Source organism: Borostomias antarcticus, assembly GCF_949987555.1.
Source record: "Borostomias antarcticus genome assembly, chromosome: 28".
Taxonomy (NCBI): Eukaryota; Metazoa; Chordata; class Actinopteri; order Stomiiformes; family Stomiidae; genus Borostomias; species Borostomias antarcticus.
Window position 1 is genome coordinate 3,153,250 of NC_140261.1, and position 24,335 is coordinate 3,177,584.

The 24,335-nt window shown below is 42.5% G+C and overlaps 2 protein-coding genes across 2 annotated transcripts; one reads left to right on the forward strand and one right to left on the reverse strand.

The window, feature by feature from the left end:
• Nucleotides 1–13,031: 13,031 nt before the first annotated feature.
• Nucleotides 13,032–19,809, forward strand: clnk (cytokine dependent hematopoietic cell linker; the record flags this gene model as incomplete). The annotated part of the gene is made up of 11 exons (XM_084459579.1): nt 13,032–13,065; nt 16,361–16,496; nt 17,118–17,170; nt 17,271–17,325; nt 17,450–17,500; nt 17,593–17,627; nt 18,322–18,391; nt 18,600–18,718; nt 19,207–19,284; nt 19,420–19,563; nt 19,657–19,809. The coding sequence occupies exons 1-11, from the start codon at nt 13,063–13,065 to the stop codon at nt 19,807–19,809; spliced, it is 897 nt and encodes a 298-aa protein (XP_084315705.1). The 5' UTR covers nt 13,032–13,062.
• Nucleotides 19,810–20,270: 461 nt separating this feature from the next.
• Nucleotides 20,271–23,630, reverse strand: znf518b (zinc finger protein 518B). Its single transcript, XM_084459409.1, has one exon. The coding sequence runs from the start codon at nt 23,562–23,564 to the stop codon at nt 21,330–21,332; it is 2,235 nt and encodes a 744-aa protein (XP_084315535.1). The 5' UTR covers nt 23,565–23,630; the 3' UTR covers nt 20,271–21,329.
• Nucleotides 23,631–24,335: the final 705 nt, after the last annotated feature.

Genomic DNA, 24,335 nt, shown 5'->3' on the forward strand with positions numbered 1-24,335 from the left:
TACAGTCATGGTCAATAAGCTTTAAATCTCCACCATTCCTCCTCTTTAGTCAAACATTATGGGGTCATAGACCCTATGTACCATCACACTCCCTGTGTCTTGTAGCAGTTTTGTCAAGTGAATGACCAAACATGGCCACTGGTGAGTGTGTGATACCGGTCAGCTGGGCTCTGCATTAATGTACACTCTGTGAGAGGGTGAACGGGAGCTGGAGAGAGGCTTAAATGTCTGTCCACTTCTATTTCTCTCCTAATTTCACACACTGTTGAGTCGGCCTGGTGACTGACTGCTTATGTTGAAGCTGGTTTTCCACCAACACTGCAGAAGTGGGACTTAGAAGTGCTTCTCACTGCTTCATTTCACCATGTAGGATGTTGTCCCCCAACACTTATTTAATGATCTTGATGTGTGAGCCACCATCAGCTCTCAGGATGTAATGTACAGCATGTGTATCAGTCCTTGTTCATGAGAGTGGGTGGGTTTGTATCAGTTTGTCACAGTGTGTGTGTCACTGGGATGTATGCACAAGAGCATGCTATCAGTGTGTGTGTGTGTGTGTGTGTGTGTGTGTGTGTGTGAGAGTGAGAGAGAGAGAGAGAGAGAGTGTGTGAGGGAGAGAGAGAGAGAGAGAGGGGAAAAGAAAGTAAGAGTGATCTCACATTCATTCTAGAAGATTATTATCATACGGATGATGAGTCTGGTTGTGTCTGCATTCAGCAAACCTGCAATGCATCATGGGTACAGGGTTGCTTTACTAAACAAGACAAACGTGTTTAGTAAAGCAACACAGCAGGTTACTATGTAGGCCACAAAAAGCCTGAAACAGCCTCTACATCTCTGATTTCCAAAATGACTTTACACCCCCATCTACTCTTTTTTTGCACAATCTGAGTTTGACCACTGCCAGAGGAATATCTAGAAACAAGCACACTAGACATAATAAATCTCATTGCTCTGTCTGCAAGGAGCCATACCATGAATTGAAACGACACTTTTTTTTCTAGGTCACTGGAATAAATAAAGTAAATCACAGTCTTATAATCAGGTTTCTGTCACAATGTTCCAGTGAGGCCCTTATCTGGGCGGACAAAGCTGTAGACATTTTGTTTGCGGGTGCAAATAACATTATGTTGGACATGAAACAAGATAAGGTGCTTTATAAAATATGAACCATCTTGACAGGTTCTGACAGGAGGCTGATATTCCATAAAAGTGATTTGGTTAGTGGGTGCGAGCAAAGGAAATGAGGTAGAGGAAATATTATTTTTTGCACTCACTGATATGAAGAAAACGTGGTGCTGTGAATTTTCCCTGATGATATTCAGATGTCAAGGTCAATCGATGTGTGAATGGTGACAGGAATGTTTCCCTCATAGAAGGAGTGAGGATTAGTTTCTTTGTTTGTCTTAATTGCTAAGGTGTTTACATTGTGTGAAAATGTCTTTGTTAATAAGGTTGTTTACATTGTGAACATACCGATAAAGCCTATGACTGAGAGAAAGTATAATTGAGTGCAAAGGTTTGTGTGTGTGTGTGTCTGTGTGTGTGTGTGTGTGTGTACAGTATGCCTACAGTATGTTTGTGTCCCCTCAGGCAGCATGTCTCCTGGGTTTGTCCCCCTCTCTGTCTAATAAACCCCTAGTGTTGCACTAGCATGTGTTGCACTAGCATGGCTTCCTGTGAGGGGACAGTCTCCTGCAATCAGCTTCTTCAAAGTGTGAGTTGTGTTGTGTGTGTGCGTGTGTGTTTGTTTGTCTATGTGTGTGTAGGTGAATGTGTATGTGGGTTGGGGGAGGTTTGCTTGCCCCCGTGATTTGTTATTCAGTGAACCGCGTCGCCAGAGAAATGGATTTACTCGCGTGCCCTCCGCAGAGGAATGAAGGTCGGCCCCAACCCTCGGCGATGTCATTTGCTGCGCGCTGTGGTTGTTAATACGGCGCTGAGAGAAAAGTGGACGGAAAAACATTCAACGTCGATTTGGAATTCCAGTGCTTCTGTGATGAGAAGGGGAGATGAAGGAGAGGGGTGGGCTGGATTAAGAAGGACAGAAGGAGAGCTTGGTTACATCACCTGTAGCCTTTTCTCTCATTTTGAGGGCTCTCTGCAGTTGTCGTTAAGCAGTAGGCTACTTACTTCTGCTAGGGGTAGAAATAACACTGTTAGAAATAACACTGGATAAGGAACAACGCCGGCAACATTACATTTTCTGTGTTGCACATGGTGCCCTAATGTGCATCGACGTGTTGTGGAGCCAAATGGAACCATCACATTGTTGCTCCCTCCACATAAATAGGTGGAAGTATGTTTTGGAGATACATTCCATTGGTTTGATGTGATCGTTTCTTTCTGAGGACCTGTCCTTGACCACCAGCACCTTGACCCTGGTCAAGAAGGCCCACAGGAAGCCTCTTCTTCCTGAGGAAACTGGCCAAGCTCCATCTGTACACCCCAGTGCTGGTGAACTTCTATCGCTGTATGATTGAGAGCATCCTTACCACCTGCATCTCAGTCTGGTACGGAAACTGCACTGCCAAGGACCGGAAGTCACTGCAGAGGGTGGTGAAAATAGCTCAGCGCTTCACTAAGACCCCACTCCCTTCCATCACATCAGTCTACGAGAAGCGGTGCTTACGGAGAGCACGGAACATCATCAGAGATTTCAGCATGGACTGTTCACCCTCCAACGTGGTACTTGCTCTGGACCAGGCGCTACCGTTAAGTGATCTTTTTAGCCGGTTTTTGTGGCATCGTCGGCATTATTTTTCAAGGTAGTCTTCTTCAACCGCCATACAACTCCGCATAGCGGACAGCGCCCCATCTGGTCGGAAACCCTCGGAACTACCTCGAAAAATAATGACGATGCCCCAAAAAACGGCTAAAAAGATCACTTAACGGTAGCGCCGAGCTTTCAAAACCCATCGTTTGTTAGAATAGGCGTTTCTGCTTTGGTGAGTGGCTTTGAAATGTTCATTTGACACTTTTAAATATGAGTCAAAATGTCCTTTGTTGGTAGAAAGGACTGTGGTAGCAGATGCTACGTCATCAGCGCACTCACAGTTCCTGAGAAGGGCTATCCTAACCCTAACTCTAACCCTAACTCTAACCTTAACTCTAACCCTAACTCTAACCCCAACTCTAACCCTAACTCTAACGAACCCATTTGTAATGCTTCTAATAGTTAAGCCATTGTTTTTCTACACGGGGAAAAACACAATATAAAAGTGCACTCATATAGAATATGCATTTTTAATGTGCCAAAACATGCAATATGAACATATTGTAACAGTAACAAATTGAAGGAAGGAATTTTCTTAACAGGCATCCAAATAGACAAGTGTCACAGCAAAGGCTATTGGACAGCAGGAAAGATGATTGTCTCTTCAATGGCTGAGGCAGGCATCCATATGGGTGTGAGGTTTAGCGGTTAGAGTGACATAGAAACACATTATCTGTCAGCAGGTGTGCTGTACTATGCCCAGAGGTGTTTGGACACAGTACAAGTATGCTCAGAGACAGCTGGCACATCTGCCTGTGCCCTACAAATGTCCCAGGGCACCATGCCAACTGGACTAGTATCTTTGAGAATATCAACTCTATTCATCATTGTCCCCCACCTGGCGACAGCCGAAGGGGGGGGACTTTAGGTTGGCCGGTGTCACCATAGACATAATAAAGTTCTTTACTATGTCTATGGGTGTCACGTCGTGAGTCTGTCAGTCCCCCCAGAATCCACCACAAAAGGGGCGCCTTTCCAATGCATTTTTCCATTGACAAGTACATTTAGATTTTCACATCAAAAACTATGCTTGGTGTCTCAGTATAGTCTCAGACAAGTTTACTCGGGAAACCATGTACTTTCTACATCCACAGAGAGTAGAGCTTGAGGTGTTTAGTAGAGCTAGATATGTCTGTATTTCAACATTCATTAAAAGACTTTAGACCATACAGGTGCATGGACTTGTTTGCCCACTAGATGGAGACGTTATTGAACTCTTATTCACTCAACCATGGTTTGTGAAGAGCTTACTTTGGTCAATCATTGATACACATGATGTGACATTAGTAGCGCCAGATATGTCTGTATTTCAACATCCATTATGGGACTTTTGACCATACAAGTGCATGGACTTGTTGGCTATTAAAACGGTGCTCATCCGTTGTTGCTTTCTACACAAAAAACTGTAAGTGTCTCAGTGTTGGCACAGTCCATTCTAGCCAGGGGCTTTTTAACTTGACCAGTGTCATCAACCACATGAGCTGGTTAGAGCTCACATAGTCGTACTCGTTATGTTGTTTTTCCCATTGCTAGTAGATTAAGATTTGAAGACAAACTAGTATGTATTTCAGTTAAAGTATAGTCTATTCTACTGAGGGACACTTCTACTTTTCAAATCCAGAGTTTAGATAAAAATATAGATTCCTGGCTTGTTTACTCATTGTTTTACATGTTAGGGGTCTCATAAATTAGTAGTGTATCATATTAATTCAAAAATAAATTCCATCTTTCCACTCCATCATTGCCACAAAGGAATATGCCTCATGGGCGGGGGCCATGTTTACTGTGCACTTGTTACAGTATGGTGAGGGTTGTTCCAGCTCACAAATCGTTGTAATCTACGAATGATTTCCTTTCATCTTACTTGCCCGTCGATTAAAATGAAAGCATTATACCCACATTTGACGTTTTTCATTGCCTTAGGATATGTGTACTCTGCAGACAAACCGCTGCACATAGTGAAGTCCATGGATTATTTTGAATTGAATGGTTGTCCAGCTCACAGACATTTTGGACAATAATGATGAAACCAGGCCAGGTCAAGCCTGGCTTATGTGCATGGCTGGCTTGTTTCTGTTCAGGACTGGTAGGACGGAAGCTAGTCATGCCACTGAAATAGCTGTGAATTGAAATGACATGAAATAATGTCTGATAAATAAAGATGGGTCTTGTCACCTGGACACATCAGTTCCAATGCTTCCAATGCTAATCCAGCACAATAAGAGTGAGATAGCCAGTTAGCTCATGAGCTCACAACAACTAACAGCAGCTTCCAAACATTAAAGGTAGCGGTCAGTGGCTAAAGCAGTTACACTGATGATTCCTGTAATATTAGCTATTTTGCTGTAATTGGTTCAACTTCTGTTTCTGGACAAAGGTAAGGGATAAACCCAGATAATACAAGGCTAGCGGACCTATAGCGGGTCCCCGATGGACGAGTTGGCGGACCTCCGGCGGAATATAACACAAGGCTAGCGGACCTACAGCGGGTCCCCGATGGATGCTCCACCACCATTCCACCGGTAGTTAATTGTCTATATCCTAGGCCCATTGGCCGTGGGGTCCATGGCGTGGTGGCGAGACTCCGCCCCCTCGCGTCAGAGCAGTTTGGGTGTAGTGCAGTTACGTCCGGGCAATCTCCATACACCCACTGGTGAAAACCGTGTGTCTCTAGCCCGCTCAGGGGCTGAGTTGTGGGATCCTTGGCGTGGATAGTGGCGTGATGGCGATACTCCGCCCCCTCAGGTCAGAGCTGGTCGTGGACAGTGTACCTCTCTCTGGGCCACCCACCTGCCCCCACCAGTGAAGACCCTGTGTCTCTAGCCCACTCAAGGACTGAGTTGTGGGATCTCTGGCGTGGTGGTGAGACTCCGCCCCCTCCCGGTCTGCTAGATTGCTGTGCAATTAAGCAACAGTTGCCTACTTCACACAAGCCCATTTCACATGACTGGAGGTGGGTGGCTATGCTGGTTTAGGCCAGAGTACAACAGTCTGGAGACTCCTGCACTTTCCCTGAGGTTGTAACTCCTCATCGATTACCTGCTCATTTGGAATCACTGAAGCCAAGCACTCTGCTTAAATTATAATTACTGTACCAGCACTCCATTAGTGTGTGCGTGTATGTGTGTGTGTGTGTGTGTGTGCGCGTGTGCTTCCGCACTCACATGCACCTGTGTTTTGATTCCAAATAGAAAGAAGTGCTGATGGTATTTCCCCCTCTCCACATACTGCATGCACTCAATGATTTTCATACATCAAGAGCAGCCTGCAAATTAGGGCTGCACAATTAATCGTGAATTAATCAAAATCGCGATTATGACCTCCGCGATTAACTAATCGCAAAAGGCCGCAATTAATGTGATTAAATTTTTTTCTTTGAATTGAGTGTGCTAGGACTACACGGACGAATCACAGGCGCTTATGCTATCTGACCAATCACATGCGTTCAAGCAACGTTCAGAAATTTCACTGAGAAGACGGATAGCAGTAGGTCAAGACAAGTGTCACAAGTGTCACAAGAGTACCCGCAGCCGTGAGTAGTGAAAAAATTAGCAAAAACAAGGTCAGTGAGTTAGTAGCAAGAAAGGGATCAACGTCCGTGATTTGGGAGCATTTTGGTTATTATGTATTAATATCATATTCTATATTAAATATGAATCGCAATTATTAATCGCAATTACCATTTGAAGCAAATAATCGCAATTATTATTTGTCATAATCGTGCAGCCCTACTGCAAATAAGGAGACGTCTCCTCTCTATACTGCAATTTAGGCTACTTATGCTACATCTTACAAGCTTTCAACATCATTCACCAGTTTCCTCAAACAGTTGCTTGAACTTGAAATGAAGTACCAGTATTGCTTGGCCTTCTGTCAATCTTTAATACAGAGCATTGGCTTGAAACATGTTCCAGTAAAGTTAGTCAAGTATGATAACATTGAAAGCCTACCACTTCCATTGTGCACACCTAAGCTCTTTGAATATAAATGCTCTGCCATGATGACAAAGCATGTAGCCTAATTCCTCCAGAGACCAAGTTGACATTTCCCAGTCTAGATGTCTAAATTCTTTGTCAACCTCACCTTATGCTGCTGCTGAGACCCTTTGAAACCGAGCTGAACTGATTCCCTCGGGTGTTAAGATAAAGATAAACAAATGGTTTAGGAACAAATCCCTCGCATTAGCATTAAAGAGTCATAGGCTAATGTTAGCGAGTGGTGCAGTTTCTAAGTGAGATGCTGGGCAAACGATTTGAATGAGTGCCAACAGTGGGCCTACAGTTAATAGTTCACATAGACCCCGCTAGCAATCAGCAGCCCAACTCTCACCTCATTAGCTTTGGCTCCTCTCCACAGCAGGGAGAATGACTCAGATAAATAAGAAGATAATCAGGAAATCTTCCAACTGTGGTCTGACCTGAATTCAGACTCCTTGCTGATGCAGACGGTAGCTACTAGCCTACAGCAACGCATTCATGAATGGCACAGTCAATTGAGTGTGCATGAATTGGACTGGTAATAATGAATTGAATGATAACTCCTACCACCCAAAACATGCTCACACACGCTCACACACACACACACACACACACACACACACACACACACAGAAATTACATCATCTCAGCATAAGGGGTAACAGGGAAACCATCTATACATACAAACATCAGTTCAACACATTCTCCACATTGGTGGAGTTGCGGTTGATAAAGTTTGAATTGATTGAAAAAAGTGAACCTGAGCCAAAAACATCTCCATATTTTCTTTGGAGTGCCGCTATTTCCACTTATTTGGTGTTTTTTTCTACAGTATCGACTGTAGCTGAGTACCCACGGCCAAGGAGGCAATTAGAGGATGCCAGCTGCTCTGCATCTCAATGCTCTATGTTTGAATGAATGAACATGAATGAATGGTACAATAGATGCTTTCCCCAGAACCATGTTGCACTTTTTACTGGTGCCCTGTAAAATAATAGAGTGTGACCTCGGTTTTATTTCCGAGTGGAACAGTGATCACATGGTCCACCTGATACAAAATGAAAACAATTATGTTTACTTAGTATATTGATAGTGCACTAGTAAAGAGTTTAGGACTTACTGGTTTGGGCCCACCCTGTTGTTTTCTGTTATTCTCACTATCACCATTCACCACTATCACACGGCTAAATCTGGAAAGTAAAAATACAGAAGGTTCTCACAGACATCTCAGTGTCCGAGCGCTTCGACAGCTACGCAGTCTGACTCACTGAGTCACAACTGCTGTTGGCTTCCCTGGCTGGACTTCTGAGGGTGCGTCTCACTCATTAGTTGAGTGGCTTCAGCTGGGGCTCTCGCAGGTAGAGCCTGATCACCCAGCTGGCCGCACCTGGGGGACTATCTAAAACATCTAGTGTACCTAATGTAGAATATCTAGTGTACATAACATAACCACATGCAAATATAGTTTATTCTATTCAGGGGCTTTTCCAAATCTTGTCTTTGAAATTGAGAGTTTAACATGTTTTTTGAATGATTTTTCAAGGTGCCCACCCACATCCATTGTATGACCAAAACGGTGGTAGAGCAATTATCAGACTTTCTCAAAAGTGCTAGTTTTTTCAACGTTTTGATCTGAACCATTGTATATGATCATAAGTAACCTTAAAACAGGGCTAAACATGCATTTTCCCTTTACTACTCCTTTAATATAAAAGAACCCGCCCAAAAGGAGGACTGTCCTCCCTTACATAAGATATGTACAGTAGGCCTATGGGTCCGCCAGCTGCACTTTTTGTAGATGTCACTTTAGAATTTCAACAATAGGTTTTTATCCATGGGGCAAATCTGAATTATGAACAAAACTGAGATAATATTCAATATGAATTAATTATTAATAAATATATATATATTCATATTAAAAATGTAATCCCTCTCTACTCTCCAATCCTCCTGTACCTAAATGGACGAGCCTCCTCTGCCCCACACTTGGTGTGCACTTGGGTGATGTATTTCCAGAGGTGCGCAAGAGCACAGCCAAGTGTGAAAGTTAGCAATTTACACGGCTGCTACCAAACGAATTGGGACACCCTTGGTGACGTCATCATTGTTTACAACTCTCACAGCTGTTTTTGGTCTTTTGCCAAGTTTCAACATGGTCATTCTCTAAATCAATCAAAATCTACAGTTTAACAAAGGTGCCACCAATTAAACATGTCTTTACCCAAATATGAAAATAAAAGTACCAGTCAGGATCCTTTGAAAGGTTTGTTGATCAAATCATTGATAAAAAAAAAAGTAGAAAACAAAATATTGCCTACAAATCAACCTTTTGAACATGCCATAACAGGCACACCTAACTCTCTACTGTCGTAACTTATTATTGTAATGCACTGAAATGCATGGCGCGTCCATCTATCCATCCAGCATCTTCTGACCTTGACGGTGGTACCCATATAGGCCCGGGGGCTCGGGGCATGGGTTAAGTAATGCCATCTCAGCTGCGTTCCACCTCCCCTCTCTCCCCCCCAATATCCGTCCGGCAGCATCCGAGCCACATCGGTTACAGATCCCTATCTGCACACGCGCTTTAATTATTCACACAGCTGAATCACACACTCTTATCAGATAGATAGCCCCGGCGGCCAGACTCCCTGCTACCCCTCCCCTCATTGTCTAACACTAACACATTCCTCAGCGTGAGAGAGAGAGAGAGAGAGAGAGAAGGAGAGGGAGAGAGCAAGAGAGAGAGACACACACACACACGTATACAAACAGAAGTACCTGGAAGCAGTTAGGTTACCTGCCCACACTGTGACAACGACCCAAAATAGCAAGCCTCAACTTCCTTCCTGTCTTTACTGTCGCATGAAGCAGTAGAGAGAACTCTGTAAGCCTTTGCAAGAACCTGTAGAGTTTAGCAGAAACATAATTGTACTGTCACAATCTCTAAAATATTCTATCTTTTCAGTAATCTTAGATAACCGTTCATCATCGCCATTACACACCAAATCTATCTGTAGCAAAGCCTGTCCAGTGTACTTACAAGAATGAGTTCAGCCCGTTGGCTCCACTGTGCCAGACAAACAATCATCAAAGTAAGTCTAATGATTTCAAATAGTATTTTGACCCAGGTCTGCACCCCATCCCACCCCCAAACCCCCGTATACAGTACCTCACGCCAATGTGCACTCAACATCCCAAGGCCTTGCAACTGGAGCTTTGTGACTCAGTGACAGGCTGGGGACAAAGAGGAGGAGGTAGATTCTTGGGAGACGGGGACATGGGATGAGGTGCCAGATTGACAGGGAGATGAGGGTGTCCCGTGTGGTGGGGTAGGGGGATGGGTCGTGCTCACAGCTCACAGATAAGCGCTGGTGTGAATATGAGAGGCAAGATGGTAATCTTTGTGAGGAAGTGAGTCTATAGCGTCGCCGGAGAAACCGCAGGAGGGCGGTTGACCTTGTACGTCTGAGCTGCAGCCGAATAGCTTTTTGAGTCAGGCTACGCTGCTGCAGAAGGCACTGTGTCCTAATACTACTGTCATCTGACACCACGGCCAAAAAGTTCTGACATTTCTAAACTGCTACTGCCAGCTGATGATCCGATATTCTCTGTTCTACCTGTGAGGTAAGTATCTCTGTAAAAGTTGTTTGGTTTTCTGTGTCACACTACAATATAGGCATAAATAAACCTATTTTGGCACAGTTCAGCCTATATTTATTTTGGGAACTGTTATGGATCCAAAATGTTAACAGTATACGATATGACTTCTCATATTTTTAGGCTATTTGAACCTCCAATTTGTGCATTGATCAAGGGCTTTTGATGTGTGACCTACTTTCGCAAGAGTAACATTGAACAGCTTTAATATATTGTATATTTCTTTATAAACAGGAGTGAGTTTTTACTCCTAAAATAGAAATATGCCTAGATGGAAAGTTGATCTAATAAAAAAAGAGTAAATGTCACACTCCCACACTCTGATCTTCGATGAGCTGACGCTGAAATGTCACGATGCTCAGGTTTAAATTAAGAGTCATACATCTTTACATGTACCTGTAAAGAGAGGGAATTTGAAGGCCAGCTATTTTGAACTATAATTACGGAACGCTCTGTGTGGGAAACTCATTTCAGAAACAAAATTGGACGCTTCCCTTTTCAATGAATACAGGGCTCGACAACCAGACTGAACAGCTTAACCAGATTGCACCAGTTGCAATCAAACTACAGCAGTGCTTTTGTTTGTGCTGGGCAATTACTGTAATGTGAAATTCTGAAATCGTTACACCAAGCTATGGACAGCAGCATGAAAAGGCCCATGAATCAAATGAAAAATTAAGTCTTAAACAAACCACCTGGCATGCTGCCAAATACAGAAAACAACAACTCAAATGTCTGAATTATCATTTAAATTATTTAAATGTTTATTGGCAACCTTCCTCTCAGAATGAGCAATCTAAACAAACGTCTTCAGCCAGACCACGTCTGCTTAAAGGAAGCGCCTTTGTCATGGAGACTCTGTAAAGGTCAATATTTTGTGATGCTCACCACAACAGGAAGTGATTTGGAGCTGCGCACAATTGCAGTGGGCTGCGCACAATTAATCTGTTTGAATTATGAGAATTATGAAAAGAATAAAACCCAGCATTAGAGTTGACACTTTGCTAATTTGAGTTACATCCTCAATATACCAAATATAGGCCTGATAGTCTCTTTTCTTGTTCTAAATTGGAAGGCTGTCGATGGGGTATTTTGTCACTAAATGAATGCATGACATCCATTCTTACTATTTGTCTGTTCCTGCATTGGCCTCATTTGGTAAACATACAATGGCAATGGCAGTGACCCAAACATAACTGATGGGCTGTTGTCGAAAAGAAATGTGGACACAAAGAGAGAGCAGACGGGCCGTGAAACTCATACATGTAGCAGAATCAAATGTGAAACCTAGGCCCTTTAGTCCTCAGTCTATTACATCACAGAACGCAACTAGCTGCTCTCTCTTGAAATATTGTTTGATTTTAATGGCTGTTTACCATCTATATCCAATTTCCTTTTAGATGTTGTAGCATCTCAATCATCTGTGGAAGAATAGTGTTCTGTCTCATCCCTTCACGGTTATTTGGTTCTGGCTTTTACTGTTTCTGTTAGGGTAGTCAGTGATAATGTTCCCTTTACTGTCTGTGCACATGATTAATGACACTGTATGCTGTTCTGAAAGTAAAACCAGTCTGAAATAGTATGTCATTCGAGGTACTGATGCAAAAATGTATTGATTACTGCTAAATTAAGCATGTACGAGTTTTGTATATAATATTATTGCCACTGTTTCAAATAAATCTTTGCAACTTAGAGTCCAAAGTTCAGCAACACGAATGTATAATGCCCAGTGAAGCCACAACTCTGAAGTTGAGGTTTTAGTTTGTTTCCCCTCTTGGGGCATCAAAAGGTCCGAAGCGAGGCAGTAAGCTGTCCTCTGTCCGCTACTCAATTAACTCAATGTCAAATTTGATTAGGCTTCATTTGAGCTGGAACTATGCAAGCAGGTCTTATTGAGTTATAACTTGTTGATGGTGAAAGTGACTGAAAATGACTAAGTAATGTCATCCATTTTGAGTTAATTTGCCAGCAATAGGCCATAACATTTACTCTTAACCCTTTCGATACGACCACGTCACCGGCAACATTTAAAAAAAAAATCTAACAAATATTTAATAATATTTTAAAAAATATCTAACAAATCTAAAAAATTCCTCACTCCAACACTTGCTGAAAGCTGAGAAACTGCGCTTTCTAGTATTATAGGGAAAATCCAATTAATATTCAAAATGTTGTCACTGTTCAGGGTTAAAAGGGTTAATCTAATCACAGCCATTGAGTTTTTTCCATCCCTGAGAGCTGCAATTAAAGTATTTCACTATCATTGCTATTTCCACTCACTGTTTTTATCAAAACAGACCTGCCACTAATCATGTGACCCACTGTGCCCCCTTACACCTTTCGGAAGTTACACTTACACTTCAAAGCACAGGTGCTTTTGCCAAACACACAGTGGCATGTTTTTCCTGTACTTGTACACAACACAAAGGCATATGAAGTAGAGAGGCAATGGAACTGCAGGGAGTCCCTTTAACAGTCACAAACTGACTCACAAAAGCCCACAGCTCTGCATGTGCTCAATTGCCGAGTGGCTCCAAGGACGTGTTTTGTACTCTTGCATTCATGCGCCAAACTAATTATGTTTTTCCATTTCCTTTTGCCTCCTTGTTAGCTCAAGAGAGAGGGAGCAGCTATGCGTCTATTGTGATAATGGTGAGTAATGGCTCTAACACTCTTTACCTGTCTGCTCCACAACACTGTTCCCCTTGGGAAGGTTCCAGAACTCACAACCCTTACTGTAATTACTGCTCTGTCCTCAGTGACGTACACAGAATGAATAGTGGGTCTCTGAAATTCAAGGACAATTTGATATATTGTGTTGTGTATGTTATTTATGTGTTTATTTTTGTTGTACCCGTAGATTAAATCCATTTGTTGTAGCGAAATATTTGGGGTATTATGTCAAGTCATGCATATGCATACTATTGAATTTTTTAGTTATTCAGCTAATGGCCATCGAGCGGGCATTAGGGGGCTGGACCCACGCCCAAAAGTGCTAGTGCCCCCCACTGGCACAAGTGTCTGTGATCTGCCCCTCTGTGCAGCACAGAGGAATCAGATTTCAGTTTCAATTTGCGTGAAGAGAGTAGGGTGAGGGGAGAGGAGGAGAAGGTTATGGCTATAGCCTCTCGAGGCTAGCTAGCTAACGTTAACAGCTAACCTATCCACCAAGGAGTGGCTGTTGCCATAAGCTAGCTGGCTAGCTTATTCCAGCAGACTATTCTCTCACCTATTCTAGCAGCGTTCCATCCACAACAACATCAATTTGCAGAGGCAATTTGACGTTGTATGCCTCCGCAGCTTGCCTGCAAATGCAAGATAAACATTACACTCGGCCCTGTTCTTCTTTATGATCAGAATCAGAATTAATTTACTGCCATGTAGTTTTTCAATATACAGTAGGCCTACTAGGAATTTGCTTCAGGCTTGGTTCATATTCCTAGTAAGCCATGTTGAAAAACAACATGGCAATAAACTAATTCTGATTATAAGGAAACACAGGACCAAGTGTAACGTTTATATCTTTCCTTTCTGTGATCACACATTTGTAGGCAAGCCGTGGAGGCATACAACACCAAATTGAAATACACAACGGTGCAGTTCAACGTACGGCAAAGGTCTAATGTACGCGCTCTCTTATTGTAGACGGTGTTACCGGTAATACCGGTGTTGTCATCCCTGGCATAAAGCTCTTGACCTGCAGCAATACCAAACATGTCCTGCTTGCATGCGCGCGCACAGAGCCACGGAATGCATTCATGGGCGGAGGTCTGTGCCCCCCCTAGCACCATTTCTAATTTACGTTGCGTCTTCCTTAAATGTTACAGTATTTTTCTGTACGAACTTTATATTCCTTATAAATGAAAACATTAAAATAGAGAAACAATTGTCTATTTTTGTTTTGACGGGGTTCTGTTATGTGAGCAACAGCCTTTATCTCTGGCTGAGGAAAAAGGAGGTTGTCAATGTAGCGGTAACCACCTGTGTGATTTCAATTGGGAGACGAGCAGAGTTGTGCACTCCAGACCCTGCTGACTGTCACAGCTTATAGGCCTACCCTTGGCCTACATTTGGGGACATCTAGGCTACCGCAACAAAACTGCTTTGCAACACTTACAAACATTTTCTCTGAGAATTTTTATAGTATGTTGCACAAACGCAAGGCTCAGCTTATTCAGCGTGCCTTTGAAAATGGTCAAGTTCAATGATGAATGGAAGGACATTTTGATGAGAAGATTCAACGCTCAGAAACGCTGCCTTCAACTTTACTGAGTCAGAGGGAGAACGAGAGAGCTCATTAGCCTATATTTACTATGTCAGTGCTGCACAGATACAATAGCATAGCCTATTGTACTATCAAAAATGTGTAATAATTGTGCCCCTTCATTCAGTTCATATGCCCCCCTTAAGACTGAGCCCTGGCAACGGGTCTGCTAGAGCTGCTTACGGTCAATGCTATTGGTGGTACAAGATTAACGAGACAAAAACAGAAACCCCACAAATGATCACACATTAGGCTACTGATGAAGACTCGGACCATTAAGCACAGACGCTAGTCATAATGAGCTCTGTGATGCGTACATGTACCACTGCTTGATTGGTCGGGAGGCTTTGACCTGTGGACATCCTTGTAGCCTCGACGGGTGAATGTGGCCCGTGGATGTATTGATGTGGGCCCCAACCACTCCCAGTTATTGCCACCGTCTGTCTCATTGTGACTTGATAAAATAATGCGCATGAAGTGAGCGTGAGGAATTAATGTGGTGGTGACGCTTTTGGAGAAAGCTGTTAAGAGGGAAAAGTTGGAGGTTATTATGGTTGTAGTCAGGATGGCAGTAGTCTCACTCAAGGATGTAGATTTTGGCAATAAACCTTGTCATTCGTTGTCACACTGCCCAATCAGTGGCGAGACTGGCGACACAAATTAGTCTGATTCGGGCCGAGAGATTCTCTCGGCACCAATCAGATTCGATCCAGACTATTTTGCAAGAGCACCTTCGCTGCGTCTGGGGCTGGCTCCGCCCAAGACGACTGTGATTGGTTTAAAGAACTACTGAGTCCCCCCTCCCCATAAGGAGGGACAGTAATCTCATCGCCCCCTAGTGGTAGCATTCCTATTCCACGGTTAGTAGGTTCTTACTGTAAAGACACACAAGTTTTTGTTTTGATAACTTCACAGAAATGGCTTTGTAGTAATTATTAGAAAATCCGGTCTATGGGAGTTTACATTGAAACTCCTCTCATATAGGAACAAATCCGCTAGGGGCGCATGTTTTCACTTCCCCTCCCTATTGCAGAATGGTAATACAGTATGTCCATCCCTATACCTCCATGGTCCATCCAGACCTGTCCCCGGCGCTGGCACAACATAAACGAAGTGTGGAGATAGGTCTGGTTAGGATGCCACCCAGCAAACACGCAACGGCAACGTCAGGGAGACGTTCAGATCAAGTCTTAATAACGTCCGTCGGTCCTGAACCCCGTGTGTTCGTCTGCTGGACCCCTCAATATTCACACGTCTGGCTTGGACCCCTCTAAGACGACTGTGGACGTGTTCATCATCATTGTTCACGTGGAAAACGGGTCCAATATCTGAACGTTAAAAAAAACATTCATTCTGGCTCCTAATTGGATGTCTTTGGACGTCCGAAAAGGACAAAAAAAAGACGTCTAAAAACGTCTTTTAGACGTGTCTTTGCTCAGTGGGCAGCGACCTTGTGTCAAAACATGCCCTAACACCAGCTTTTATAATCAGGGTAGATGTGTAGCTTTATAGCCTACAGGAGGGGGTGATGAGAATAAACACGTAAATGGGCTACGTGCGGTGTCTGTGTTAACTCTAAAATGCTTTCATACTGGATCTATCAACACATCACTGAAAAGAAAACACTAGTTCTAAATTGTGTGTTCATTGCTAATCTGAGAGGCTCCACCTTGTTCTACACAGGAACCTGGTAATAAGATAACACCAAGATATGGTCGATATAGCAATGTGGAGGAGACAGAGTACGACGTGGTGGACAGCGAGCAGGATGTGCACATCCATCAGGCCAGGGGCCCTCAGTCTGAGCCAGTATATGCAGGTATGCTATGACCTCTAGCCCGTCACACATCTCTGCTCAGGTTAGGAATTCAACCCACTGTCAAACACCCCCAAATGTCTACTCAGAACCCCAAAGTGGGGGTTAAAAGGTGAAAAGGGGTGATTTTCCCCTCCTTGCAGTGCTCCTAACCCTTCAACGCATATTTTAAGACCAACCACAACTTTTAAACTAAGTGTACTTGATTATAGTCAAAACCAATACACCCACACACAACAAAATATTCTATTCCTTTTCCTTGTTTTCACATTCTATGAAAGTTGTTTACTACAAACTCATATTAGATCCAATGATAGACTACTTAAGGGACTGGAGAGAGACTCGAGAGGAAACCCCGGTGAGAATGAGAGTGCTGTGTGGAGATGTCACGCTGATGAATAAAAAAAGGCCTGTAAGTTGGTCTGCAGAGCCATCTGTTGGCCAACCCACACAGTGGGAGAAATGCAAATGATCCTGCAATGAGGCGTGTGTGGAGGGCTCACCACCTCCATTCACTGTCTTATTACCATGATACAGGGGTTTCATGTGTTTTAGTATACAGCGCCACCGCGTGGCTAAGGTAGGGCCATGGTTTTCATACAAAATTTGTTTTGTGTTTTAAAGACAGGGACCCTCCGGGATTTTCTTCTGCTCAGAGTCTCTGCTTCAACACCAGTGTAAGTTAACCTGTGAAAGTTAAATCAGCCTTTACGTAGTCCTCCAAGTGTGACAGTCACTCTTGCGAGACATTAAATGCATGTGTGTTGTACGTCATAGGGCAGCCCTGTTGTACCCTCTCGATTTCCCCAAAGAGGACAACATTGTAATCAAGGTAACAAATACAAATTACATATCTGCCAAATATATGACCTTTAGATAAGACTGGACCAAAGTGCATAGCTTGTTTAAAGTACAGTTCCATATTTGAGTCACTGAAATTGATACATGAATTACAGCACCTGCTGTCAACCGACATTTGAAGCCAGGCAGATTGACGGCTCTATTGGGTAATTTTGGACACGTCATATACAAAACAGAGCAGTGTTTTAAACACACAACTCATAACATTCATGACTTTTAAATGCTTTTTTTGTTGCAGATGAGAGAACACTGGGCGTGGAGAGTAAAAAACAGGTACATATATATATTTTTTAATTTAAGCCTATTTATTTTAGCAAAACCTGGCTTTCATATTTCACATATGAAAAATCACACAATTGATGTTAACTACACAAACTGCATTTCAATTTGTAATTTTTCATTACTGCATCCCTCTCTTTCACAGAACATGCCTCTCCCTCATAGGTGATGACTTAGGGTTGACAGTGTCCAGAACTTGGCTGGAAAGGGATGAGAATGCTGAAATGTTGTTTGGTTCCAGGTCCCCAAAGTCCTTGTCCAACAACATGGTAAACCTGCTATCTGAGTTGGAGCTTGAGAAACCCTGCAGAAAAAGAGAGTAAAATATCTTCTATCTTAACTATATAATAGTAGCACCATCTCTTGGCCAGGCCAAACATGGCTCCAACATCTGTGCTCCCAGAAAGAGTAGGCTGTACACTGCAACTTAATGCAAATGTGGGAAAGATGACTGTTTGTTTGTTTTTTCAGTAAAAAGAGACAGCTTCAACATGTAAGTGGACATGTTGAATACATACACAGTACAAAGCAAAATAATGTATGATTGAGTCATTGATGTTTCTCATTCGTTAGGGAGTGTGTGATACTTCATCTGAAGGTGAGTACCATTTCGATTCAGCACATAAAAGAACAGAGTTTTGCGAGTGCCAAGAGTAAGATTAACAGCTCTCAGATCTGTTGTCCTCAGAGTATGAGACAAACAACCGCTCTCAAAGACATTCTTTGGACCTTGATTCTCAACAGTACCCAGACACAAGGTATGATGACCATTTCAATGAGATGTTTTTTTTTTTCTTTCCTTTTTTTAACAGTACCCTATGCATGTCTTTGTGGTTTATTTATATTATTAATAATACTTTATGTTTGGTCCTCTATGTAGGCTACTTCCAAGACAATATGTTCCAGGTAAATAATGGTTTGCAGCAGTGGCCTTCTAACCTGATGGGTCGGAAATACAATTTAAAGATCAATATCATTTTTGCAAACCAGAGTGTGTCGCAACAAGGCGCCAAAACCACGAGTGGCCTCAGACTAAAGATGACGTTCAACAGCATGACTTTGTTGCCAAGGAAAAGCCCTCTCAGGTAAGCTGCCTGAATACGCCTTATTCACCTCAGCTGCCATATTGGTCAGTCTGACGTAATTAGGGGTGCAGATGCGGAAGTTCCCGTTGACTTCAATGTTAATGGAAATACATGGAGGTGAACGCAACTATGGCTCATTCACCTCCATGTATTTCCAAACGCGAAAACGACAGTGAAAAACAATCAGAGTCTGGTAATGATGAGTTTGTAACCCCGATAGTGTATTCAGTCTGTTATTTTGACTATTTTGGTTCTTGAAGTGGTGTTTTTACAATGAACTTTTAACATTGAAGTCAACGAGCACTTCCGCATCCGCACCCTAGATTGACCAATATGGCTGCCAGGTGAATAAGGCGAATAGACATCAACACCAACATACAGTTCAAACATATCTGTGACAGCAACACCAACATACATATCGTAGAATCACAGTATGTTAAGTAAAGTCAAAGCCTATGGCCTTTAACAATACCAACTGTTTTTGACAGGCATACAATGAACAAGACTGGTACATAGGAGCCTGTGACCGGTCAGCGGCAGAGCACGCCTTACACCTAGTCAACAAGGTATTTATGGAATATAGAGAGCTGTTAAATCATTTCATAGAATATGAATTCTATTGAGATCTGACAATAATCATTCAGTGCCCTGTGTACAGTAGCATATATCAGTTACTGATAATGACCATGTCTCACTAACAGGATGGAGCATTTTTGGTGCGGAATTGCTCCCAGAACTCTCCCAGGGAGCCCTATGTCTTGGCTGTTTTTCACGAGAAGAAAGTTTACAATGTGAAAATTCGGTTCATTGACAGCAAGTATGCCCTCGGCCAACGGTCAAACGATGTGAGCAAAAACGATATATTTCACACAATACTCATATTTCCATTAACCAGCATAAACTTCTCTAATGGAACCATGTTTTTTTTTTTTTCTCAGATGTTTGATTCTGTGGTAGACATCATCAGATTCCACTCCATATTCCCAGTAGCTTTGATTGATGGAAGGAATCTGCCAACTAACACATTAGAAATGAAATGTGTGTTGATGTACCCAATCACAAAAGAGGATGTCAGCCAGCTGTTGGCATAAAATAGTTCTACATTTGCAGATACGGAAGACATTTCGGCTTCATAATCTTGTTTTGTTGGATTTCTCACAAAAATGATGTGTGTTGTAACTAACACTTTAGGACTAAAATGTACTGACCCTCAATGTATTGTCCGAGCCTAAATAAAGGCTATGAATGAAAAAATTGTTTTAATAAAGTGAACTAATTGCTTTTAAGCACCGGTTGATAGTGTATATTCCTCATTCTAGATAAATAGTAGATCGATCAGTAGGTACTTTATCCCTGAGGGGAAATTGTGTTACAGCAGTAAAGACAACTACAAAGGCACCATCAGGGACTTAGGGATACTGTCATGGAAGAACTCAAAACAGAAAAAAGAAGTAGTCTTGTTTCTCTGTTGCATAAGACTACTTTAATTTTACCACTGCAGTGGAGGAAAGTTTACCAAGCAAGACAGTCCATCACAAGTTTTCCCCTCCAAAAAAACATTTCATTTTGAACACAACACTGTCTTTATACTGCAAATACGCCCCTAAACATTCATTTATCCAACGTAAACATAGTTGTTTTACTCAATATTATAGTTTGAAGATACAAAGAGACAAGGCCATATCGTAAATAAGAATCAACCCCCCTTCCCAATTCCCATCCTTCCTGCTGCATCTTCTCAAGCGGGGCGTTCACTTTGTATTAGTTATTAGCTTATTGTTTAGGAAGTTGGAAACTTCAATCAAAGACTTGTGGTTATAAGCTCTCTAGACATGATCATGTCATTCTTTTTGCTTAATCCAATGCAATTTAGGCTGTAACAGTATATTCATGTTGTACAAATTATATTAGTTTAAAGGGTAAAAAATACAATTCTACTACAGTACACAGAATATGCACAAAGTATATTCTATTCGTCATAACCTTGTTTTGCTTGATTTATACATCACAACAATAACATGTTATAAAGGAACATGGCACAACTTTGTCTCTCTAGGCTTTACAAAATGAAAGTGACTCATAGGTCAATGAGGTCAGATCTGAGTAGCATCATCCTTTTAGACCATCACAAAGAGATGACTGAAGGCAGCAAAGACATTAGGAAATGTATTTAAAAAAACAAAAAACAAAGACTAACTACAAATACGACTAGAAAGATGACAGTAATCATTTTGGTCGATGAAAAAACAAAGATAAATTGTAGTGACTGGTGAGTCACCTTATAGCCCAAATACTTTCACATACCATAGTTATACTTAAAGATTATAAAAAAATGAAATATCTTAAACAGTTTGCCATGTTTTTCCAAAAAAGGGTTAGGGTTACCTCCACTTCGGGCACAAAGAGAACGCAATGGGCAAACATTAACCAATGAACAATAACACTTTTTCACATCCAATAATACACAGATCTGTCCTTCAGACAGGCAGTTCATCAGCAAACCTCACAGTACAAAGTAGTCTGAAAACTGCTTTCTTTAGTGATGAATACAGTACTTCACAATCACTGTCTAAGTGTGTCATTCAGTCTTTCTTTTTTGCCCACATCCGTTTCACGCTTCCTTCAGACAAAGCCTTACAGTACATCCACTCACCTCATACTTCTGCCCCATGACTTTGTTAAGCTTCATTTTCAGGATATGGCACGTTGGAATGACATCAGACTCTACGGTGTCATTTATACTGTCTGCCTCCACCTTCCTCCTCAGAGTCTGTGGCTTGGCGAGGTTGAGCACCACCACTGGTTGGTTGGGACCTGGCTGCTTAACATGTTGGTCCGCTTTCAGACCCACAAAGTTACCTGAGGAATGCTCTAGCGAGCATGATCTTTGCATCTTCCATTGTTTTCTTTTCTTTCCTCTCCTCAAGTTGAGTGTGACATGTTGCTTCTCGTTTGAGGGCGGTGGCGCCTTGTCATCTTCTAACTTGTTGTTCTCCAACTTTATCCTTTTCAATGGTATTGTAAGGTATGATGACAATCGGGGACAGATGTCCTGCTTGTTGGTTTTGCCTTGAGGGACTGACCCTGAAATACCTCCAGCCACAGATGGATCTATGTGAGAGGTACCTGAAGGAGGTGCTTCATTCTGAACTGACATCGACAATGATTCTGTCCGGGCTGGTGCTGTACTGTTGACCATACTTGGGGAAAGACACTGATCCTGGGTAGATTCCTCAACACTGTTTATCCCAACCCTTCTGTTTTCTTCCTTGATGTACAAGAGATTCAGAGTTTGTGTTTGGATCTGTTGACTGTGTTCCTCAGTCTCTTTAGTCTCCGCCTGCTGGTGTCCAGTTTTTGGGGTAATTCTCTGTTCATGAACAGGAGACAAATCCTTGCCATCCACTTTGTTGTTAGCGTTTCCTGCCTCTATGTTGTTTTCTTGACTTGTGGCCAAAGCGAGTGTCTGCTTGTCATAGATCAAAGATGTCTTGACAGGTGGCGTACTGTCACCCGTGGCCATTCTACGCAGAGCCCTCAACAACGGTGGAGGGCAACCTTGAAGGTATTCCCATTGCCGACTCAGCGAAAACACACATGATATAACTGGAAGCGCTTCTGGTCCAGATGTTACACCTTCAAAGGACTTTTCAGCCCACCCTCCAGTTTGTATCCACGTTGAGGAGTCAGAAAGAGGACTTCTCTCCTCTACGTTTAGTTGCTTGGTGGAAACCTGGTCAGCCGGGAAGTTTAGATGTGATGGCTCTGCATTAGTCTCTGGCTTAAAGTCTACGGATGAATGCGCGCCTTGGATATTTTCAGTCACGGCCACACCTGTGGCAGGGGGCGAGGACAAATGTTGAGTTTTGGACTGAGAAACGCAGCGCTCACCTTTCGCTTCCTTGTTTTTTATCTCTGGCCGGATGGCACTGCCTTTTGAGTTACACTCTCTGGGTTGATCTTTCGCAGTCGTCTGAAAGTGTGTGAAGTGATTCCTTAAGTCCGTACTATTCTTGGGTACATGTTGATTGCAGTTCTTTCTCTTCAGAGTCATTCTGTTGGCTGTACATGTTCTGTCATTCCCTCTGGTTGGGGAGGTGGTGCTGGATGCTGCTGCTGCAACTGCGGTGGCCTTTTGTGAAGTTGTGTCCCTACAATCTTTCACCGGAGACCCAGTCGGTTGTTGTGAGACAAGTCTCAGCTTCAGTTCCTTTTTCCCGTTGACGGTGTTCACCTCTATAAGCTCAACAAAGCATCCAGCCGGAATGGTCACCTCCTTTGGGAGAGCGATAGTTAGAGGCTTGTTGTTTTCAATTTGTTCATTCAAAGGAGCAAACAGTTCTGTCCCGTCTTTGGGCAATATGTTTGACTTCACCGTTTCACCCCTATGTCCATCTTTATCCACTTTTTTCCTAATTGTCTCAGAGCAGGATGTGATCTGGGCAAATTGGCTGACTGAGGATGTAGTAGGCGTACTGGCTGGTCCGGGTAAAGCATTGGAGACAGTGGGGTGTTTTCTCATCAGATTCATAGGTCTTTCAGCAGTTGATGGAGCATGCATTTCCCTCATATGCCTGAAAACATGGTCTCTTGTCAAGGATCCAAAATTACAGAACTGACATTTGAATGGGAATGAGTGCTTTTGTACCATGTGATGGTTTAATTCTGACTTGCTATATGAGAGGTGATTGCAGTAAAAGCAGTAAAATCGAAATTTGTCTTTGAAAGGGGAAACTTCTGCAAGAGGGACACTTTTATTAAGAGGCTCCACGTTTGAATAATTTACTATAGGCTGTGGGCCAAATTTCCTTTGTCCAGATGAGGTCTTTTGATGTGTCGCAAACATGTTTGATTAAAGCTCTGAGTTATCATCCAATGTAAAGAAAAAAGAAAAAGACTTTTCTTGCTTTCCTAGGCAGTGCTTGAGTGTAGCCTCTGTTGAAACTTCAAAGCTCATCTCATCACTTCCTAGGTCAGATGTAGGGTTCCTCTAACTTCTTCCTGTTGGTGACGGAGTAGAGAAAAGGGAATGTTAAATAATTACATGAATGATGCACACCTTCGGAGTGAAAAAATATATATTTTCAGATTTTTTCCTCTACGACGTTTCCGAACAATAGAAACGCTGTCAACTAGAGTTGGGCAAAGGGACGATGGTACTGTATCATCTATCGATAAAGATTAAGGGCCCATTCATAGGCTGCATTCCAAAAGTACTTTTTACTACCAGTACGTACAACAGCTGCCCCAAGAAAGTAGTACTTTGCACGCAGTACACATACAATTGGGACCACTTTAACATTGTGCCTTGAAATTTGTCCACATCCGTCACAGTCCATGAAGAAACATTCGTCCACAGCTGTTGCGACTCACATGTGAAGTAATTTCTGCTGCACATAGGATTGTGGGTCAGAATAGCCAGAAAAGTCTGCTGGCTTGCATACTGCAAAATACGATCGGATGTAGTAGGACATCCTGGTATTTTTGCCATACTGCATGTGGCATACTATGTATTGGGACATACTACTTTTTTTGGCATACTATATAGTATGGAAGTAAGCGATTTGGAATGCAGCCATACTCTAAACAAGCTAGCATGAGCTACACAAGGTAAATC